Source organism: Hyalella azteca, unplaced genomic scaffold (genome assembly GCF_000764305.2).
Source record: "Hyalella azteca isolate HAZT.00-mixed unplaced genomic scaffold, Hazt_2.0.2 contig4402, whole genome shotgun sequence".
Taxonomy (NCBI): Eukaryota; Metazoa; Arthropoda; class Malacostraca; order Amphipoda; family Hyalellidae; genus Hyalella; species Hyalella azteca.
In genome coordinates this window covers 5,961-30,871 of record NW_025934619.1, presented here as the reverse complement: position 1 = coordinate 30,871, position 24,911 = coordinate 5,961, and the positions used below count along the sequence as shown (strand labels likewise).

Genomic DNA, 24,911 nt, shown 5'->3' with positions numbered 1-24,911 from the left:
TTCAACAACCTCAGTTATAAGTTAGTTTTATTATCCTGTACAATAATTTGTGAACTAAATCATTATAGTCGTTTGTGGGAGCACTCAAACATAGAGGTAATTCAGAAAAAGGTCATAACACAGATTAAAGATTGACTATGTACAAAATTGATTTATTACAACATCCGGATTGAAATATGTTCAATTAGGAAGAATTTCGTCAGGGATCATTTTCATGAAAGAAATCTTTGTACAAGACGAGTGATACTCAAATGTACAGGAGTTTGAACTTCGAGCGATCCTCAAATTCATTCAACTGCGTAGGAAAATGGACGTTATTGAGAATAAATTGTAATTGAATTGCAGAATAAGTTTTCAATTTATAAAAGAAATTAATCAAATTTCATTTCTTATCTCACCTTGCTATTAATCCTATTTTAATCTCGGGATTCAGGCACACGTTGGGTATTAATTTGATTTCACTAAAGACAAGTGAGGATAAAAAAATCTTTCCGACTCGTTTTGATGTTTAACACTCGAGGGTATAGGTACAAAATTGCGGGTTTGAAACGGATTTGTACTCACGTTTTGATGTTTGGTTTCCTCCACAACACACAGGAAGTCATTAATTTTTACTTTTTACACTGAAATTTTGCACACAGATGGAACTCTTATTGCTAATCCCTCACAGAGCAACAAAAAGTGTAGGGTACGAATATTCATGTGTATTTAAATTGTCGTCAATTACGTTTTCTATCAGGCTTCGTTTGTCATACTTGGAAACATTGGATTTGAAATTTCAACATACGAATAAAATGTTATATTATACGTTATGCATCACAGAAATTGTCATGCATAAACAAAAGAGCCAATAACATTGAATCAATACGAAAATATGAAATGTCTGTAAGCGGTTTAAAGTTATGCGGACCATCTTCATCACAACGGCGTACAAACAATTACTATAATAAATTGGTCTGAAATATTACAAGGATCTGCAGTCGCGATTAGCTATAACAAAATTCTTTAAAAAAATCCGGCAATTACGTATTATTTTTTTCATAAACGTCAAATTAAATCAGTAAACCTTAAAAGACAATAAGCGTAAATCTTGAAACAACAATGTTGCAATATTTTCAAATTTACAAGCCAAGATCAGATTTTATTACAAACGTTGAAATAGTTTAATTTATAGGTGTATAACAAAGCAGTCAAAGTATATACATATTTTTCAAAGTAGATTTCAAACTTATTACATACACAGTTCATCCCATTTTCTTTTTTAAACCACTCTTTTGTCATCATAAAATTCTAGGTTAGAAAAACATTTTAATTTATAGCAGTTCGTATTTACAATATATACATATACACAACAAACGACAAGTATGCACGTCGACAAATATTCACATTGGTAAAAATGAAAAAAAAAAATTTCCGGTAAAAATGCAAACAAAAAATTTTCACACCCGGAGTTGAGTCTCCAATTTTACCCATTTTGATCCAATAAATATTACTACCGGGGTCGCTGTATGAATGCTTCTATTCATGATCGGCATTTGGACAAACTTTGGGTTATGTGAAGTTCCCAACACGATAGCTGTTGTTTTCACTGAGTGTTGCTAAAGACTCCGGATTATTTCGCATTTTTTCGAAAATGTTCCCAAATCGAAAAATGTTGTCTACATTAATGATTAGATTTAGAATTTTTAGTTAATTTAAAAAAATGATTACGAAAATATTCTTTGTACTAAGACAATAGTAAAAGAATTGAAATAATTTTGATCGTCGCTCTTTTTTGAGCATTTTTTATACCATGGATTTATATAGTCCGACATCCAGATATTTTTCAGGTAATTCTTTAATATTTTAATTAGTATCTTTTTAACTAAGCCTTAAATTATAGCGGTCTACACACTCGTAATATATATTTTTAATAAAAATTTTGCAAATCTCCATTAATTTTGAGGTTCGTGGGCCAACGCTTCGTGGTAGCGCTGATGTCTGGGCCCGGGGAGACCGCGGGCTCGGAAGGTGTTCAGGGTCTCCTTGATGTCCCGGATGAGGGGGACGGCGGGGTCCCCGACCCTCAGACCCAGGGACTCTGCAAGCGCAGCTTCTGCAGCTGGAAATGATTAAATGAAGATACTGGTGTACAAAAACGTATATAAAAAAAACACTGGGGGACTTTCGTATATGAATCATTAGGAGTATCATTTTATATAAATCATTCATTACTCTAATATCTGCTGCAAATATTATAGTACAGTAATTGATTGTCTTCCTTATATAACATGAATATCTAAACTCGAAACTAAAACGAACATCAAATGAATAATCGAAAACCATTTTTATTAGAATTATTTCCGTCAAGGTACATAATGAATATCAATATTAATCTGCTTTAAGAACTAAATAATAGATTCAGATCAAAATAATTTAAACTACAAAATCTACACGGAGTTGACTTATTACAATCGTTGAATTATAAATACATATACATTATAAATAAGAATACATTATAAATACGAATGAATTATAAATACGAATAAATTATTAATACGAATAAATTATAAATACTTATAAATTACAAATAAATTATCTATAGATTATAAATAAATTGTAAATTACGGGAGGTGATGTGGGGAGGAGATGCGGGACCACGGGAGGGCGGGGAGCTGCGGGCGGGGACGCCGACGGGGGTGATGCAGCGGGCGCTGGAGGGGCGGCTGCTGGTCACCCCGGCCTCCCCCCACGCAGGGAGCGGCGCCCCTGGGAGGGGAGGAATGTATGAATATTTTGCAATGCCATACGAAGTTTCGTGGGCAGGGAAAAGGTTCGCCTGAAACACCAAGGCAACTTAACGTCGAATTTGTTATCTTGCGATGGGTTTGAAGGGAAGACTCGATCTAACCATTAATGAAAAATCTATGAGTGATAAACATCATTTACTAATAACACAACAAAATTCTGTAGCTAATTCATAATTAAAATTTTTCCACGGCTAATGTGGTAAATAATTAATTTATCAATAATACATCATTAATCAAGAAATTTACTAATCAATGACTTCCTAAAGGGGGCATATCCTAAATCAGCAACCCATAACTACAAAACAAAACATAAGTACATAACAAAACATAACTACAAAACAAAACATAACTACAGAACAAATCATAACTACAAAACAAAACATAACTACAAAACAAAATTTAACTACAAAACAAAACATAACTACAAAACAAAATCTAACTACAAAACAAAACATAACTACAAAACAAAATTTAACTACAAAACAAAACATAACTACAAAACAAAACCTAACTACAAAACATTTAACCATGTCTAACTAACGTGGGAACCCACATTTAGTCTTTAGAAAACCGTGCTTGGCTTCCATCAATTTATTGAATTCCAATAATTCTTCTTTCAATCCTTCCTCCAGTCTATTCCATTCAAATAGTTTAATGGTTTCCGTAAGAAACATTAAAGAGACAAAGATTTCAATTCGTAACGGAAACCTCCACTTTTACTGAGTACATATTTAGTATCCAAACCGATTGTTCGAAATAAAAATGTTCGAGGCGCTGAATACAATTTCGTCTTCATGCTCTAGCCGAGAACTCGGTGAGAGAATATGTCCAGCATTTTATATTATTGCTATGAAGTAAATTCCGCACTACCTGTAGGCAGTAAAGATGGTCTTCTGCACTGCTTCATCGTAAGCTGTTTATTNCTTCCACCTAAGCTGTTTACTTGCTTTTCAATGAACCTGGTATCACTGTTATTTCTTTGGCTAAGCAGTTAACATTGAAAAAAATATTTACTGCTACCATGAACATAACAAAAGTTTTCAGAAAGATTTTTTAAAAGAACAAATTAAATAAATGTAGCGGACAATATATCGAGATATGCGAGACTTTAATAAAATTTGAACTTGCACATTTTCATTTTTAAGAAATTTCAACCCGCGGGCACTTCAAATATTTTTTATTAATACGTGTTTCTCAAATCATACATACTAGGGCCACAAAACAGGCTGTCCTGAAAATGAATCCTAAAATATTGCATTTAATCACTCCAAAATTTGGACCCACCCGAGGTGGTGCAGTATGAGGACTCGTCTATGGGCTGTACACGGGTCTGTTGAAGGAAGTCTGCTGCGGACCGGGGTCTGACGACATGCTGTGGGTCTCCACCCGCCCAACCGGCAACGTCCGCTGGGGGGCGACCCAACTCTGGCGGCGCAGAAGGGGGCGCTGAGCTCCTGTAAAATCAAAAGCCAAGTCAAATCTCCCGGATCACAAATCTCCAGCAAAATCGAATGCCGAGTGAGCCTTTCCGACAACATAAATCTCCTGCAAAATCGAACCCAAAGTGAAACCTCCCGAGATCAAGTATAATTGCAGGATTATTTGGCACATCACAAGAAGATTAATTGATTATAATTTCCAGTTCGAGGGATAAGACTTTGACTTGAGTTGAGTTCAGCGACTGCCACTGCAAAGTTCCTCATCAACGTCTTCGAACCTAATTTTTTGGACCCAAATCAAACTACTTCGAACCAAATTTTTAAGAATTGCGCAAAGCGCAACTGGGAGAATACAGGACCAGTTCGATATGAGATCCATTAAAATTTATTCAGAATTAGAAATGCCGCCCCGCGGTATATATTAGAAACCAGCAGTATATATGTTAATTCAGAAAACTAATGATTCCAAACAATTCCAGCAAAATCTTGAAAATTCGGCGTTTAGGACTAAGCTAACAGATGCATTCGATAAATCTCTAGTATCATAGATCATATGAATAGTCATGAATATCATACAACTTTACTAAATTATCTTATTTACAGCAGAACTCACATTTAATAAATAACAAAAAAACTACATTGCCCGACAAAGCATAATTTTCGTAGTCATAAAACACGCCCGTGCATCACACCGTGCAAGAGATCACATCTGAAATTGCAGAAGTGATGAAATAATTTCGCATGTTGTTTTCATACCTCCGTAAAGATTCAAAATTTACCAGTTAGACTCTTCCTTACTAATCCCACGTGGACACGAAAGTGTCGTCTCGATCTTTCGCTGCTTCGTAAATCTTTTAAGATACCAGCAAAATATCGGTGAGACACGTTAGAACCAATACTTCATTATTACTTCTTATTAATTCTGATCAACATGAAGTATCCTTGTAATCCTTGTCGTTGGTTCCGTTGTTGGTTGCGAGGAGCAAATTACAAGTTACTAGTTGGAATTTTTCGTTGAAATGATTTGCGTTGAACCGTATTTGATATTTATTAAAGAATTCGTGGGAAAAGTGGAAAAATGTATGTGGTATGTATAGGTATGTGTCTATGTGATGTAAATGATGGATATGTTTCATTCCGCAGAAATTCACCGTCTGGAATATAAAAAACTGACCTCGCAGCCAGAGTCCCATTCTCATTACTCAACAATATTCGCTTTCCGGAAAAAATACCGATCTATAAGAAAGTACTTACGAATTTTTTGTAAATTCGCGGTGCGAAGTTGTAAATCTAAAATATGAAATGAAAATGTAGGAAAACTTTTTCATCCAATACACCAACTGAAAAAAAATTGGGATCAAAATTCCAGCAAACACATGCCGCTTTTGCTCCAGGTGTGTTGACACAAAAAAACCATGCAGTGCTAACGTTGCACGCGTAAAAATTCTAGTCCGTTATTCGAATCTTTATTTGAAGCCAAAAAATTAAAGCATCAGCTGAGTACATTCGACGGTAAATGACTTTAAAAATACAATCAATAGTTACATCAGCATAAAAACGTTCCAGTTCCAAGAAAAAAACATTATTTTACGTGTTTATGAAAAGTTTATAGTATTAAATAATAATGTAATAACAATAATTATGGGAGTAAGTATGCCTGCTGACATTTTTTAAATACGATATTGCCGCCTCTTTCATTAGATGAGGAACGCTCACGTTATCTCAGGACGTTATCTCAAGTGCGAAGAAAATAAAATTTTAGTTTACATCATTTTTCGCGCATCCTTCGTGACTTGAATTGAGTTGAGATTAACTTCAAATTCCTATATTGTCCCTTTAGGGCATATAGGAGTTTAAGGTTCGTGCATCGTTTTAGAACATTATATTAAATTCAGTTTAATTTGATGTTTCTGACTTATCCCATTACCGCAGAGGATATGAAATTTTGCGCCACTTTTTACTCTTACTAACAAAAAATATGAACTCATCGCGCACGTATAAATTAAATTGTGAATTGATTTCAGCTTCACATGCACGAAAACAAACATAAATTTAGTCGCTTTCTTCAAATGACCGAAAATTGAGGCGCCTAAGGCTTCGATGATATAAGCAAGTGTAATTAATTGAAAATGATTAGTGTTCACACGGCAAATAAACTGCACATACTAGGCAGGGCAAGGCCAGTGGGACCGACGAAGTTTTTTCCGGCTTTGTCTTCGTTGTTGTTGTTGTTGTTAAGGTTAAAGTTGCGCATTTTGGCGAGTTTTGCAGAGAATAGCGACCTGCGAGCAGGGAACATAAATCGAGCGCTGAATTGGGTGAACTGAAAAATGAGTTTTCGATGATCGTTTCGAAGACGTGTGGGATGCTTAGAAATTTTTCTCAGATTAAATGTTAATAATGAGTGAAATGTTGAAATGGGATGATTTATTCACGAAAAAATCATCTGATTTACTAGCCGATGTATCTATATAAACCCTAAAATATGTTGCTTGATTGCAAACTGTCATTATCTGTCTTGCATACGGTGCGAAATTGCAAAACCAAACTGTGACATTATTACAAAAATAACAAAGCAATCGGCCCCAGATCAGTAATAACGCAATTTGAACTTATATTCATTATCATTCATTTTTCCATGCACGGTAAATCGTACTCGCAAAATCTCCATTGTCTTTACAAAGATCCTAAAACCGTTTTTGATCACCCGTCATTGCTTTTAAGACCGAAAAATCAACTGTCAAGTCCATTCTAAAAATTTATGGCGTCTGATTTACAAGTTTCTAATCGTTCACTTTTGCTTCGTTTATTTTTTTCGATATATCCAGAAAAAATATTCATAGAACATGAAAGCATATCCGGAAAATTGAATTTTCATTAACAAAATGATTCACTGCATCCAAGAAGAGTGTCATCCGCAATGCATTCCAAACTTTCAACACTACGTGAAAACATGAAAATCAATCATTACCATTAATTAATTCACGAAATTGGTCGACATAAGGAAACATGTTCTCATGCATAAGAAAATGAAATAAAGTTATGTATATTAAATATTCTTACCATTGCCTACTATAATACAATTACTTAAAATTCATGACTTCAGAGCTGAAAAATTAAAAATGAAATTACATTTGCTCTTCTTCCTGTTGATATTTTCCCTGTTTGAATCATCATAAACGTTCGGCTAGAATACCAGACACTTTCTTGATAAAAAAGATGCAGAAGTGCTCACCTGCCAGACGTAGAAGGCACTGGACGCGCGAGGTCATCATCGGCAGCGGCGGTGTTGTCGTACCCCGCCAGAGTGTTGACGCGGTCTGCCCGGTGCCCGCCGTCTAAGATGTTGAAGGCATCCGCAAGGAGGTCGTGGAAACGCTTGCGGATCCTCCTGTAACTTCCGGGACGACCGATGAACGAGCTCTCGTCGGTGTCTGTTTCGGGTACCTGAGAAACGTTTGTAACATTATTTTTAGTGTCACACCACCTCACTGCTCTGAAGAAATCCAGATGGTAGTAAGGCGTCACTAACGCTTAAAGTGTAATTAACGTGAATTTAATTCTAGTAGAGCATTAACTTCTGGATATTATTTATCGCTAGGTAAACACCCATCTCAAAAAAGTTATCCTATGTAGGATACACATTATTTATCGTTGTTTCAAATGTCTTCAGTGCACTCCAAGTATTCTACGAGTATAAAAAAAACGAGTAACTTTTACCACCAAGTTCTACTACTTGTATCGTAGTGGAACTTGGTGGTCTCAATCTAATCACAAAAACTTCTTACTGCGATGGTACCCACTCTCCCATTATAGTCATAAGGCATTATATTCAACTCATAGAGACCAGCATGCTGACCGAGGTATGCTCCTCGCTAGAAGTATCCCTCTTGTTCCGAGAACGTGTCTGGCTCAATATGCTGGGGGGCAGGTCTGCGTATGGCAGCGTGTGTAGGGGCGCTGCCAGTCGTGGCAGTCGGGGTGGAGGCAGGTGGCGGTGAGGCGGATCCCCATACTGTGGATTAGCAGCTTGTTGCCACTGGGACACCTCACTCTGGTCCCTCCGTCGCCGAGATCCTCTTGTCTGAGGCCTCAAGGCACTGTCGTCGGTGTCTTGGTTTGCTATTCCTTCACTACTGCTGCTGCTACTTACTTCCTGTGTATACAAGTCATAATTAAATTAGTAATTACTAATTAGTAATTAATAATTAGCTCTAGTGGTTGATGTCATTGCTCCATTCAAAAACCGTGTTCTTGTTTATATTCAATGCTAAACCATACAGTATTGAAGATAATATACTCTTTGGTTGAACCAGAAGCCACAATAATCTCTTTGCATGGAAATAATAACAGAAAATATCAGAAGTAAAACTCACACTATTTATATTTATTCTATTCGTAATATACCAAGTAATTTTCAGCATTGACAAGAAGCCCATTAAAATTACTGAGCTCGATCTAATCTTTATTCACCCCTGCTTCCATTGATTGAAGGCCAGGCCGGGACAGCGTTCCTTCCTCAACGTCAGATTTTGGGTCCGACACTCCGAAAATTCTTGCAGTGCGCCGAGTTACTGCTTCCGGCGAATCACCCTGCGATGAAAAAATTTAAATACTTCTTTGATTCGTTTGTATTGAAAGAAGGATTTCGATTTTTCTACTACGGGGTCTGGACTAAGATTAAGTTAATGGTCTGGAAAAACGCTAGAAATATTTCCCAACAAAGTTTTTGTGAGAAATCTTATGATCACGTTCTTATTTACTCAGAATTTTACGCAATCATGTAATAATGCAAGTATCAATTTCAGTGCATTTTCCATTATTTTCATGTTGTACACATGGGCAAAAAATCTGTTATTTTAAAACAACCAACCAAGATCAACAAATGTCATACCAATAATCAAAGTCAAGAAGACGGATTTTGTGGGCAGTTACTTGTCCACTTTTCAGTTTTTGAAAAATTCAGCACCGGTCAAAAACAATAGCCACTCATTTTTACGTAAACCACAAAAAACTACAAAAAAAATTACTCATCATATCACAAATATAAAAAAACTAGTGGAAATGCACCCATTTGTGGCTCATGAAGCATTCTACTCAATTTATTTTCATAGAAAAAAATGTGATTATAAAAAAAACTCACCGATTTGCCAGAAGTTTTTTTCCAGTAGAGACAGTACAAGCCGATAAGAATAATGATGATCAGAAGCAGACAAATCGCGATGCTGATTACGTACCAGAACCAAATATTCGATTCGAACCACGTTAGGCGACTTGCCCCATTCTTGTGCCGTAAATACTCTGGAATAAGATGTTAACATCAATAAAAATAAACTGTAAGCAATTCATTTATAATAATCGGTTTTCTTGAAACGATTTTTCAAATATATTTAGATATGCGATGCTTAAATTAGCAATATTATTATAAAGCGATTCGGTAAACAATAATCGTGCAGTATATTCAATTCAATTAATTCATGTTTTGTAATCAGAATCTAATCATACCTTCTGTAAGCTGAACTTTGTATCCAATGGCATTAGATATTTTCGCATTGATTATATTCTTGAGCGTGCCCACAGCCTCTGCTGCTGGGATTGGAGTTGATCCATCATAAACCACGTACAGAATCTCGGTAGCATTTGCTCGCTCATCATAGCTGGTGTTGTGAATCTTTGCATTTATCTCTTTTAGATTACGTGCGAGGGACGCAGTGGCATACATTGGGCCGGTCTGCTTAATGATATTTTTGTCATAATCTTCAGATGGAACTGGAGACAGTTCGTCAGGCTCAAGGGGGCTCATCCTCGACTGTCGTTTGGGCCTCGACAAAATATGCGTATCCTTAGGTTGGTGAGCCCACATAAAGATAGAATTCTTCCACTTTGAGCTTGCAAGCAGCATTTTATTTGAATAACTTCGCCTCTTTCTTTGCCGCACTGAAATACTGTCAGACGAATGTGTCAACTTGTCAAGTGACTCGGCATCATTGTCGACGTTGTTTGTCAATATCTTATCGTCACTTCTGGGAATGTTAAACGTAACTGGTTCACCAAGAGTTTTCAACAATTCAGAATCCTCATTCTTTCCGTCCCCAAATGCAGAGCGAAATACTTCGGATAGACCAGTTTCGATCGTATTTTTGTTCAAATCAAAATCATCTAACTTCCCTTCTATCACAGTCCGAACCCAATATTCAGGATCTGGAGTTAAATTTTCATCGACCATCGATGGTGTTGATTTAATGCCTACGACTGACGATGCAGTTGTCTTTACCTGCTCGGTTTGTGCAGAAGTCGTTTCTGACAGCTGAGTATTGTAATATTGCTCAGAGAAGTCACCAGTTGTAGTGTGATCTGAGGTTTCTGTGGTGATTCCTGCAGACGTTGGTGATAGCATTGTTTCAGTACTTATGACCGATGTGATAGTTATTGGATCCGTTCTCTCAGTCAGTTTATTAGAAGTAGTCGTTGCAATTGAAGTCGAAGATATAGTAGTTATTGGGTCCGTTTGCTCAGTCTCTTCATGAGTAATAGTCGTTGCAGTTGTAATCGAAGAGGTGGCAGTCATTGGATTAGTTTGTATTGCATTCGTTTGTTCAGTCACTTCTTGAATAGTGGTCATCCCGGTTTTAGTCGAATAGGTGGACGAGTACTCCGTGGTTGGTGGAGTAGTTGAAGGCCTCGTAGAGTCTGAGTGTATGGATTCTGTCGTGGACGTTTCATCTGATATTTCCGCAGTTGATAATTTGGTCGATTGTTCATGAATTGTCGTAGTTCCTTCGGATATATTAATCTTGGGTGTCGGAGTTACTGAAGTTTCTTCAGACGAAGAAATCAACGGCGTAATTGTTTTAATGTGATCAGATAATGATGTATTTATCGATGTTATTTCGGAAGGGAAAGATTCGGTGCTCGTCGACGTAGTGGCATTTGCTGTAGTGAACAGAGGAGTTGTATTGAGAAATGTTTCAGCAGAATGACTTGAATTAGAATATGATTGATTTATTTGAGATGGAATAGTTGAATATATGGTGGGTGAAACGCTGTAGGGAGATGTGGTTGCATACTCTCCATAACCTGAACCTTGGAACACGTTGTCAACCGAGTGCAAACTAGTGAGATTATGATCATTTGTCATCAAAGTTGGAAATAGGTGCGGTGTACTAGTTTCAGTAGGCCCAAATAAAGATGTTTTGTTGATGAAATCCCCAACTGTCATATCAGTAGCAAATGATGCATTCATTTCAGTGTTCGAAACTATCTCAGTTGATGGAGACGAAAATGTGGAGGAAGGCATAATATAACTGGCAGTGCTGTGTGGAACCTCTGTTCGATCATATAAATATTCGGTAGCAAATTCGGAAAAGTTGAACGATTCTGAGACATTCTCCGTATAAAATATTGCATCGTCTGGCGTAGTGTACTCAGTGAGGACAGAAGCATTTTGAACGTAAGGAGTTACAGAAGAAGCATTTGGAAAGAAGCTTGTTGCATTTAGTTCTTTGTTAGTATTGTTACTATTATCTATGAGCCATACTGAGTTTTCGACTTCAGTGAAATTGAACACTGTTGCCGTTGTTGGTAGTTCATTACCCATAGAAAATCTATCGCTTTGAGTTCTTCCAGATGTGAATAAGTTCTCTTCCGTAGATAAGTCAACATCAAAGGAAACATTTTCTGGCATAAAGGACGAAGATAGTTGAGGTGTGCTTTCATTGTTCAGCCCATCAATAGTCACCGAATTTGAGGATGGTGTGGTAAATATCAAGGAAGTGATGGTTTGAATAGGAGGAAGGCTTGGCGTATGAGTGAGTTCTGGAGACTCAGTAAGGTGAACCCCAAACGTTGAGGACTGTAGAGGTGGCAGCGACTGAGTCACTTGAGTATCTTCAGTTGAACCGTCCAGGGACACCACACTTGTAGATCCTGGTTGTCTGATAGTCATCGTAGGAGATGGTGCTATAAAAATTGGTGCGGTCGGTTCAACATTGATATCTGATATGGATGAGGATGAATCCATCGAAAAAGCAACCGTACTCTCTCCAATCGCTGATGTGACAGTTGTTTGTTGAAGAAATGATGCTGTATGCATTATTGAACTCAGAATATTCGAGTGTTTTTTATTGCCTGACTCCAGAGCAGCCACTTGTTCAGTGCAATTTCTATACAATTCTTGCCAAGTATTTGTTGGCGCGCTTTCAATAGCAGTAGTTGAAATTGTGAGTGGCGTCTTCTCAGCGTACATCGTTGTAGCGTAAACTGTTGATGTTTTATACACTGTAGAAACAATTGTGGTGCGCACATATGTTGCACTCGGAAAAGTTACGTATGGGGATTGAAGATACGCATACGTTGGTGAGGAAAAAACGTTGTTGGAAGCTGATTGCAGTTCCAACCAAGCTGTGTCTCGGCTATGGTGCTGCCATTCTTCTTTTGATCCGTCTCCTGTGAAGAAAATGAGTATGAAGCTGGTCATTGAAACTGAATTATGCCAGATTTTTTTATAAAAATGAATAATGAGCAGATTTTTAGCGCATTTTCTCATTTATGGAGAAAATGCGCTATTATGCTCGTCATGTCCGTCCGTCGGTCCGTCTGTTTGTCCGTCCTTCCGTGACCAAGTTTTCATCGACGAGAAAATGCGCTCTCTGTCACTCACTGCAGTGAGTACTGAGTTATATTTTTATTGTTTGAGTGTGTCTATGCATCCGATTCAGTAGGCTATTTATATTACAAAAAGTTATTTGCATGTCTTATAAAAAATCTATACATTATTAAAACATTGGTGTAGTTCGGCAGAAGTTATTCTATAATGCAGGTTTCATTGAAGACCAGCGAGTTTTTCTTACAAACAATTTTCTTATTTGTTTCCTCTTTTCGACAAATTTGGGCTTTTGATCGGACTTTAAAATTCAAATCCAAGGTTTCTAAGTGATATTTTATTATAATTTAAGACGTTTTGAATGCAACTACATTCATTATCAAGAAGGGGCAACAATTTTGCAGCACTTGAATTTGAAATTTTTGAAACGTTAGTACAGACATAGAGTATCATGGCTACAGATTTAAAATCAAAACTTAAGTTACTAGAACAGTTTCAACGTCCATACAAATCCAGTAGTTTGAAAATTAATAGCTGGAGACTCATGCTTGATGATGAGAGCCTCAGCTATCGCCAGTCTTGTGGCTTCTGGGCATCTCATGATGATTCTGGTGTGGGTCTCCAACATCGCGCGAGTGAGTGTCTCATTATGAGCCTCTCTCATGTGGTTCTTCGGTTCTCCGGTCTGGAGGTGGCATGTTAGGTCGTGCTGGTCAAACCAATGTAATTTACGTTCTGGAGAAGTCTACCACCTTCTTTGTGGCAGGAATATTTGTAAATAACATTAGTTTCTTGTAATGATCCCGACTTTTTGCTTGGATTATTTTTCATTAATAAATTCCTGAGTTTCTTTTTTTATAGTAAATCAGGAGTTTGATTTACATATAGTACTGTAAATCAGGAGTTTATTGTACTGAACGAAGTAAGCGAATGTCCACAGCGATACAAAACCAGCACTTTACGCGCCCTAATACACAGAGCATTTAAAAGTACATCCGCTATTGACTTAAGAACTGAATTCCAGATCTGCAAACAAATTCCCTAAAACAACGGTTATGTGAATAAAACTATCGGCACTGAAATTTCAAACAATCGTGTACGTCAAAAACAAACGGACAATGAACCAACATTCAAAGGATATATTACGACAATTTTTTATCAAAACCAAATGACTGGGGGCTATAAGACAAACGATATAGTCTTCAAATCAATTGCGCTGATTAACATCAGAAGCACAACCGCAGCCAACTGAATCAAACTCCTGATTTACTATAAAAACGTGAACTCAAGAATTTAATAATGAAAAACAATCCATGCAAAAAGTCAGGACCAATACAAGAATGTTATATACCAATGTTATACTCGTATACAAATATTCATGCCACAAAGAAGGTTTTAGACTTCTCCTCAATGTAAATTTCATTGGATTGACCAGCACGACTTTGAGTCGCAGCCTAACATGCCACCTTCAGACCGGAGGACCGAAGAACCACATGAGAGAGGCTCATAATGAGACACTCACTCGCGCGACGTTGGAGACCCACACCAGAATCGTCATGAGATGCCCAGAAGCCACAAGACTGGCGATAGCTGAGGCTCTCATCACCAATTAAGCAGGAGTCTCCAGCGATTAATTTTCAAACTGCCGGATTTGTAAGTACGTTGAAACTGTTCTTGTAATTCAAGCTTTGATTTTCAATCTGTATCATAATACCCTATGTTTTACGTCATTATTATTAACGTCATTTTAAAATTTCAAATTCAAGTGTTGCAAAACTCTTCCCCTGCTTGATAATGAATATAGTTGCACGCAAAACGTCGTAAATTATAATGAAATGTCCGTAGAAACCTTATATTTGAATTTATAAGATCTATCAAGACTAATTCGTCGAATAGAGAAAAACAATAAGAAAATTTTCAATAAGAAATACTCACTGGTCTTCAATGAAACCTGCATTAAACAATGATAAAAATTATATCCATGACCATGAGGAGCTTAATTACTTTCATTACCAGAACCAATGTACTGCAAGAAGTCCTCCAGNATCCATGTGCAAGAGGAGCTTAATTACTTTCATTACCTGAACCAATGTACTGCAAGAAGTCCTCCAGAACGTAATTTCTCATCGCTCTGTTAGGCTCTGATGTGTGTCGTCGGTATCTCGGGACGGGGGATGACGAAGAATTACTTGATGGTGCATTATGTGTCAATGCATAATTGCTGAAATTATTAAAAGATACCGATTGGTTAACATTTATTGAGCCATTATTTGCTTTATAAAGTGATCTCATAGATGAGCTGTAGGATGAATTATATCGATGGAATGAATGCGGACTGGTAGAGGGGGATGTTGGTGATGAACTTGGTCGTGGTGTTCGGGGGGCGGTGACGACATGACTGCGCAGCGCTGCTGGGGAGACGGGGGTTGGTGAGACTAGGCGGACCGAGGACCCGGAGTCCGTCTGACTGGACTGCAGTGAGAGCATCGAGTCTCCTGTAATTGGTAATACGCATGAAAATGTGCCGTAAGTAACTAACTCTGAGTAAAGCTTTTTGAGGAACTAACTCTGATTTAGAAGTTCATAGTCAAGAGTTAGTCAAAGGCCATAGTCAGAAGGTCAAAAAATTTGTTCAGTAACACAAGATATCTCTATTAATATTGAACAATCTTGAGAAAAATAAACATAGTTCTGGAATAATGCTGTGTCACATTTAGTGAGAAAACGACAAAGTTTTCGTACGATCCCTTTAGTTTTGGCCGGTACCGTATTTAGGAGTAGCGATGTCAGCTCTACCATTGATAACTCAGCTTTGCTGCGTATTGCACACCAACTGCTCTACTCTTAAAACCTACTTAGTTCGTGGCCAATAGTGATTTGTATTCGTTTACGTTTGTAGTTATTGTCGTAGTTGCTTACAGTTTCACCGTAGGTACTAATAAATTTCCATTACCTTTCCTTAGAGTAAAGTCGATCAGTGCTATATTCACAACTGATAAGTTCATGGGCAGGGTGGCCCAGTGGTTACAGTTCAGAGTACCAAGATAGTCAAAGGCCATAGTCAGAAGGTCAAAAAATTTGTTCAGTAACACAAGATATCTTTATTAATATTGATCAATCTTGAGAAAAATAAACATAGTTTTGGAATAATGCTGTGTCACATTAAGTGAGAAAACGACGAAGTTTTCGTACGATCCATTTAATTTTGGCCGGTACCGTATTTAGGAGTAGCGATGACAGCTCTATCATTGATAACTCAGCTTTGCTGCGAATTGCGCACAAGCAGTGAGTTGCGAGTTCGAGACCGCAAAATGCTGTGAATGTTCTGCACTGTTAATAATCGGCGACAGGCCTACGGCCTACTAAACGCTGGAACCGCTATTACCACTATGAAGACTAGGATACTCCCTCCCCGATTCGCGTAAGTTGAAGTGTCTCAGTAATGCTTTGAATAAATTTGTACCTTGAAATTGGTAGCTACATTTTGAATATTTATGTTAATCAAAACCCAATATTTCTGCTAATTATTCGCACATGATTTTCCCGTTTATTTGTATTTAGGTACGGTATTTCTGATCCCGCAGTTAACAAAGAAGAAAGGAAAAATGATCCGAAGCTATTAATTTTCCCAATATTCCTGCCTGTGGCTACGATTAAGCTATGGCTTCTGAAATTCTGGCCAGCACATGCTGATATACCTCAATCTCGTACATTAATAATTAATCCCGTCATAAATTGATCGTAACGTTTTATTTCTAGACATATACAATGACAATTGTGATGTTCAATAAAAAGCATAGATTCCAATAAAAAACATAAAAAACATGGTTTTGCTCAAATAAAATTACAAAGCATGTTTACAAGCGTTCCAGATTCATGTGGAAGCGATTCATCGTTGTATCGAATTAACATCGATCTGAACCATATGCCTTCGACGCTACATGTATTATTCAGTAATGGAGCTCATGATTGCGCTGCTACTTAGAGGTTCTAAGCACAAGAATTAGCAGCACTCAGTTGCTACAACCTCTTACACGTTACTGAATAGTTTATGTAGACCGTACGTACTCTAAATTCACGAACATTTCCACTTACATGCAGTAAGGAATATGAAGAAGCAATTAAAAAGCTTGGTGGAAACTACACAGTGAATGATTCCAATTTTTGCTAATTCTGGCTGGAGAATTTATAGCAATACAATAATAGCGAAAACTGAATAGATTACTAGTACTTTTATACATCAATAGGGAATGTTCAAATAGTTCAATCAAGATAATTCTTTAATCATCAAAACCTTGAGGAAATAGAAAATAGTTCTCCCGAAAAACCTACGAATCATTCCATTATATCTGGACATCGTATCACGGAAGTAGTTCATCGGAGATTTTTTCATTAGAGACTGAAGTCGATTAGAGATTATTGTTCATGAAAGATTGTAATTTATGAGAAGTTATAGTTAAATTATGATTAGAGTTAATTATTGGTTATACAGTAGTTCGTTAATTATTATAGTTAATTAGATATTACAGTTAATTAAATATTATAGTTAGTTAATTATTACAGTTAATTAATGATTATAGTTAGTTAATGTTTATTATTCATAAAATTATTGTTCACAAAGGATTTTAGTGGTATTTTGTGAAAGATTATTGTTCTAGTGGGAGATTGTAGTTCATGAGAGATTAAGTTTTTGAGATCACAGTTCATTGCAGATAATATTTTATTAAAAATTGTATTTCATTACTGATTTTAGTTTTTCATATATTTCAGTTCATTAGAATGGTATTTCATGAGAGATTGTTGTTCACAAGAGATTTCATTTAATTATATAATTTATTTCATAGGAGCTTGTAGTTCGTTAAAGGTTGAAGTTCATTAGAGATTGCGGTTAATTCAAGATCATTGGATCATTGCATTTTATGAAGTTGACCCATTTATGATCAAACATATATCAACTTGCTAATAACTGTGTATCAAATTTGCTTAATTAAGAGTATTTTTTCCGAAATTTCGTCATCAAAATTGTTAATTGTCATTTACCAACAATGACGTAGACTGACTGTAGATCGTAATCTGTGTATAAAAAATTCTGCAAGGTTTATGGCCGCAAGGACAGTTATTACATGAATATCTATGATTAACTAAATAACTGCGAACGTGCAAGGAAGGTTTCTAGCCTTCCAACGTCTTGAAAGAACAAAAATTTCGACTATTTCATCGAATGAAAAAAAGAGGATTTGATATAATATTTCGCGCCAGCAAAGAACACCTTCAATTCAGTTGTGGAACAGTTTCATGTAACTTTAAAACGAAATTTTGATGTTATAAAAAGACTAAGTTCAGAAATGTAGTTGGTAAACATTACTTAATTTAGGCAGAGAATTGCGATGCATCTTAAAAACAAAATTGAGATGACAAAATAATTTAGCAGCGCAAAAAATTGTTGTAAAAATAAAGACAAGCAAAAGATTAAATAAAAATTTATTAAGATGCTGACTAGAGTTACTGAAAAACTGTATTAAAATTGGAAGTGAGCCTGCGACGACTTGATACGTCAGCTCTATACAAAAAATTGGGGAAATTCTTCCATGGCAGATTGCAGTGGGTACTGAATAGTTACTATTGTGGCAACGTAACGAATCCTTATTCCCATTGATTGATAAATGAGCTTCAAAATCCCAGAAAACGGAGCTGAAAACGATTTAATGAATAAAGAAAGAAGGCCCTCACATTTTCACAAAAGCTGTCGAAAATATCGATCTCGGAAATTCTTTCATAAATTATTGTCAATGTTTCGTCAAACTTCATGCGGTGTGAAACATTATACATAGAAATAGAGAAACTTAAATGGTGAATTGCCTTGTCTTCTTTCTTAGCGTACGATAAAAATATGCTACAAATCAACAGAAGATTAGGCTCATGACCAATCTGTCACTCAGAGCAGGATTCATCATGCGTTATTAGTTTACTTATTCAAATTTTATATGCAGTTGAGTTGGTGTTTTGTGGATTATTCAGTCGATTCTTTGTGAAATTATTCGTTGTGGAAGCCATCTTTGATGCAACAAGCGTTCTATTGAAATACAATGTAAAATAAGTGCAGAAACTAAGTTAGGTCGAAACTGGGCTGTCTCAAAAAAAATCACTGAAAGGATTAAGTATATCCTGAAGCAATGAACTGACATGCACCTATATATATATATATATATACAATAATAATTTTTTTCAAGTCGCTACTCTTATTAGTAAGTAGCTATGCAAAAAAGTGATATATAGTGGTTCAAAAAGTATAGCCGTTTAGTAGAGAATAGACCCAGCCGTAAGACTTCATAAGAGCAATGACCTCAATACTGATTATTTGAAGTCTCCTTAAATAGCGTACATCCGATGTATTTTTTTTTCACTCTAGCCGTAAGTTTTCTAGCCCTACCTTCACTTTTAAATAAGATAGGAGTTTAACTTTTTTAATATGATTTCCAGCTATTTATTTTTATATCACGATGTTGTGGTATCCAGTGGCACCGCGGGTGCTGCATAGCGCGCTGCTATCGTTGCTTAGCAGCCGAAATATGGGCGTAAAGTTGGCTTATGGCCTCAGTGCAAGCATGCCCTGTAGCCTGCGCTACAAGACCTGCGTATTACCTTCGCATTGATGTGTAGGTTATAGCTGCACGCGCGTCGGTGTATTACCTTCGTATTGATGTGTAGGTTCCATCATTTTCAATAATTTTCATGCGTCTTCTACATTTACCTCTAGAAAATAATATGTTATTGTAAATCAAGAAGAAAATTAGAAGTATCATTGCGTACGGTATTTTACAAGAAAGAACACGTTTAACGCAACATTTTTTACTGAAATTTGTTTCATTATTTAAGCATCAGCAAAAGGTTGTGAAGCTCAAGCCTATTCATAGACGTAATTTCAAGCCGGCAGACGTAATTTCAGAGGTCGTCTCCAGTGGTAGCCCGTATCAACATTGGGCGCTGCCTCGCGCGTCGCCATGACGACCGACCACAGCTCGACTATACGCTGCTTTACGTGTATGCGTTATTCGGTTTCTTCTCCCTGTCGGTTGCCATTTTTTCTGCTTTCGTTTATGCACCAGGTGCATTCATGCTCAGCGTTATGCTTCATCGGGAAAATCGGCAAAAAATAATCATAATAAATACCATCTTAATAATTTTAAGATTTAAAATCCCGCATGAGAACTGATTAGTTCTTATCAAACAAATAATTACTATCACTATAATTTAGTGAGTGACGAACTAACAATCCATGTCAAAAATTTCACTCGAAGAGAGATATAGGTAGATCCTTTTGGTTTGTTTAGTTTAAAATTCTAATTATTTTCCACTGGACATTTATGTTCATGAGTTAACGACAGTCTCAATGATAATAGTTTAGACGTCTGTTGTGTCACTGAGAAGCATCCCCTAGAGATGAGCAGCTCACACGAGAGCTAGACGACCTAAGTCTCTGTATTGATCAGCAGGAATGCTAGGTTACGTGGTAGTGCAAGACTAGTCTAGCACGGCTGCCACATACAGTCACTTGCACCGGTTGTTTTCATATCTTCTGGTATGAACCTGCTGCCAAGAACATATTCTTAGAAAATTTGTTTCATGTACTTTGATTAGAAGAGCACCTGCGAAAACAATCCTTCTGAGAATTGTTTGCGTTTAATCGGTATAGCAACATTTTCTAAAATTTTCCTTTGTGAGTTTTTGTACTTTACTCAATAGCCTTCTCTATAAAACAATTGTTTGTGAAGCGCTTTCTTTTGCCTCTGGTTAGATGTTCTTTTTGAAAAAAAAATCTCTTATAAAGTGTGCTTTCATGTCCTACAGTTCGAAACCTCTTCCAGATACCAACATAAATGACGATTATGTAAAACTGACCCATGTAGCATCATTATTACACGTTAAAAGATATTGTGTCGTGAATAAATTCAATTCCTAGTGTGAATATAATTAAACAATAAAATCAAACATTTTAAAACCGTCTGAAAGCGTAAGATGAACGAAAAATCGTTTCATTTCAAAATAAATGGCGTTTGTGCGTGTGTAAGTTGGCTAGTGTCAAAACTTGAATCGCATCCGAATCCAGCATTTTTGTACACATTCCTTGTGAACTCTCACGCTCCATATTGTTGGGGTTTTTAACGGCGCATCTAAAGTTGTTCCGTATGCTTTCTGCAGCGGTCGATGAAATTAAGCTGGACTAGATGCAGCATATCTATCTTTGTGTTCTCAATTCTAATCTTATTATAGAATATTTCAAATTAAATTTTAATGATGCATATGAAATTTATATAAAAATTCATGTAAACATTTGAAATCCATAAATATCAAACATATCGGTGAGTACGTTGATCGCCGATAATATAGCAGATAGTGAACCTCAGCCTGACAATTTACAAACATTCATAGCACGCTAACTATTTAATTATACAAATCTAACATGAATTGGTTGCTTCAACTGTAAGCTGATTGAGAATGCCCATCATTAAACATCGAGGTCGAAGTCTGAAACAATGCGTTGATTCGGAAAAAGTTCAAACCTCGCTATGTATTTTGAACGCTCACCATCGATTACAATCGATCATGTTCAAGTGCAGCCGCTGTATGAATACAAAGCCACGATAACGTCAACCTTGCATGCTAGACGACAATTAAAACGCGAAAACTTCACATAACATGCAAACAATCGTCATTGATCCTGTACAAAATAACGGTAGTCTTTTTCTCTGATGTTACTACCGAAACTTTCGTACTAGCCATGAAATTACATTGTGTTATCAACCGTACAAGCCATGCTTTTCTATCAAAGTCAATAGCAATTGGCTCAATAATAGTGTTTTCCATGATATGAAGCCTCGAGGAATCATTGTTCAGTTAGCCCCTCATGCAAATGCATTTATTCGACAAGATTAGAGTTACATTCAACTTTGTTCGCATAACACAAACGAACGCAAAGAAATTTATCCGGGCCGTCCCGCAAATTGATTGTGCGATGCAATCAGTATGAAGAAAAATATCCCGTGTTCAACGGATAAGGATAAACATGAATTAAGACTCTTAAAAGAATACTCTTTTATTTCCTGACTAACTTTGATTTCAGGATTACACGCAGCTACAACTAAATAGCAGTTAATGTGTTTTGATGACGATCGCCCAGTGAAGCAGGTGTCGCTATCAGACGTCATAATGACGTGCGACCTGCTGGTGGTGCAGAGCTGACGAGGGCTCTTGTCAGGCCGTTACAGTGAATGAGGGCTCTTGTCAGGCCGTTACACTGAAGCAGGTGTCGTTGTCAGACGTCATAATGACGTGCGACCTGCTGGTGGTGCAAAGCTGACGAGGGCTCTTGTCAGGCCGTTACCACTGGATACTCAGGGCAGTTAGTGCGGGCATCGATCTGAAGAAACTGCGCTGCGTAGCCATTTCATTTGACGTCTCGGACGGTTTGTTGCAGGTGTGTCGAATTTGCCACATAGCCAGAGATGGTCCGATTTTTTTATAGTTTAAGAATAGATGTAAACATTTATTTTATGGTATGCACGAACCTGGACCTTCCTAATTTTTATCTGCCACTTTAACCATCGACCGAAAAGGCTGTTAACACATCTTTAATTCGACCTAATATGAACCCAGGCATAAATCATTTTCATCATTCCCAATTTCGCTTTTAAAGGCATTCGTTCAGCTATAGCTGAGAATACTCGGAACTAAATAAAAATATTATAATGTTATTGTCATCCCCTCGCGCATCTGACAACGGATAATTTCGGATAATTTTGGTTAAAGGAGGAAGGCTTAGTCTATAATGATTTAAACTATACTGTCTAACTAAAGTGCATCTACTTGTGATATCGTTGAGGGTTGGGCATGCTTAATTCTGATAATACTTGTCATAATAACGGAATTAAAAAAATCAGGAAATAGTTCCAGTGAGTCAGCGTTATAAGATCCCGGAAGCAGAATCCGTAGCGGCGCATCACATCCGGTTCCGTTTTGCATGAGCATGCCATGAGCGCACGGCGGATTCATGTTCTTCACTTCCCATTGTCTTAGTTGAAGGTATTATCTGAATGTCCAAATTAATTATCCATTGAAGTCAAAATGTTAAAGCAAACTGAAGTACTAAATTACTTAAAAAAGTACAGCAACGTGGACATGCAAACACCCAGTTGCTTACAGATGGTTATTTGTTGGTTACATAGCTTTTCGCTTTTACTTACTTTCAATAATGAAATGCAAACCATCACCGATTAATCACTCTTTTTCGTTCTAAAACTTAAACCTCAATCGAAGCCTCGAGTAATATAGTATACAAGTTCGGTAGAGAAAACAATTCATTTATGGGTATTTAATGTTCTTTCTTTACCCAAAAATGAGAATGCGAAAGTTGTGATTAACATCACCTTTCCCCCACTGACGTTAATTATTGTAGTTGCAAGGCATTTATATTATAATTACAGTGCAAAGGGGCTAATGTATCCATAGATATTGGTTGAGAACAAGTTTCTGAAGGTGCCCCAGCGAAAATGGGACGGTTTTTGCGAATTCAAACATCGAAAATTTGCGTGACACGGTCAGTGGAGCAGAGAGGGCGGCGAGCGGCCTTGTGTTAGGGGCGTGGGCCAGCAGATGTGCTGCGGCGGTTGGTGACTATCACAGGACGGTTCTTGCTCGCATTCAAACAGCGCTAGCGCTGATCCAATTATATGATTATGATGTGCTGTTAGCGATACCGTGAAAGAATATTTAATAAAGTTGACGTCAAGTGTCGAAGAAATGTAAAATATTCAGTGTCTAATTATTGATGGCGAATTCGAAATATTCATTCATTCTTCCTCGAACTGAATCTCCTTCATATCAATACAATTAAGGCTATTAATCATTAAATCAAAGTGGAATAAAGAGATTCAGAGCGCGAATTTAAAAACCGATCATTTTTTTTAATTCAATCAATCATGAGTCGACAATAACTAATAAATTTGTGTGAAAAAAACTGTTAATGTCTCTAATTTCAAATCTACCATCGATCCTTGGTGAATAAAATAGACAGCTGCAAGTCAGTAATTAAAGATGTTTTTTGTTGCATTGAGATTTAATTTCTTTTGATAGTATTTTTGAATACTATGCGTCTCTATACATAATTTAAATCACTTTTCCTGTTAAGTTTGTGTACTTACATACATTAAAATACGATTTTTCAAGTGTACGAATATTTATTTCCCCCCACTGTAGATGAGAGAATTTTTTAATATTTATTAGTATTAGGCCTATTCAGGAATCGTAAAATTGTTGTAAAAGAAACTATGTTATTAAATAAGGTACATAAATTTCGTATTTCTAGGCCTGCGTTTAATAAGTTGCCACGGTTTGTTTGCTGAAATTACAGAGCAATGTGAGAGATAAGGTTATTATGGAAACTTAGAATCAAACTTACGTATTGGATGTGAATTTTCTGAAGCTCCTCTCACCAGCTGCGAGGTTGACAGGAACAAGACAACAAGAATCCATCGAGCTGACGAAAACAAATTTCTTGCCCCTTGTGTAGGGCCTTTCTTATGCATGAGCTTCATCGTTTTAATGATCTCGAAATTGAACTGCTAGAGTCCATGTTCTCCTAAAATCACCGTTCTGCTAAGTCTACATAATTCACGGACAGTGTAACCGAATAATATTGACAGCGAAGCAAGTTAGACCATTATCGAGACTTGTTTCCGTGGACCATGTTGTTTAAGTCATGGATTTGCTATCGATTGACATTTGTTAGCAGTAATTTCAGGTGGAGGCCCTCGATTCAACGAATCGCAGGATGAAGAGTTCACATCTTGAAGAAAACTAATGAGCCACATCTTATGACCTTACGCTTGCGTGAAAATTACTAAAGATGCAATTACAAAAATCCTTACTAGTAAAGGGGAACAATGCTTGTCAATTAAATTTCATTTTATGTTCAATTCGAATAGCAGTTTAAGAGGTGATGTGCATTTCATTCTTTGCGGGAACAGTTCATCATAAATAGATGTTTTTTTTTCTATTTTGGTAAATGTCTCTTCACAAACCGAT

The 24,911-nt window shown here is 36.7% G+C and overlaps 1 protein-coding gene across 1 annotated transcript; it reads right to left on the bottom strand.

The window, feature by feature from the left end:
* Positions 1–488: 488 nt before the first annotated feature.
* On the bottom strand, positions 489–24,911 carry LOC108664833 (mucin-3A). The gene is made up of 10 exons (XM_047880000.1): positions 24,286–24,911; positions 14,912–15,325; positions 9,734–12,673; positions 9,372–9,529; positions 8,702–8,821; positions 8,088–8,384; positions 7,464–7,675; positions 4,074–4,243; positions 2,608–2,748; positions 489–2,101 (listed from the first exon to the last, which is right to left on the bottom strand). The coding sequence occupies exons 1-10, from the start codon at positions 24,419–24,421 to the stop codon at positions 1,935–1,937; spliced, it is 4,755 nt and encodes a 1,584-aa protein (XP_047735956.1). The 5' UTR covers positions 24,422–24,911; the 3' UTR covers positions 489–1,934.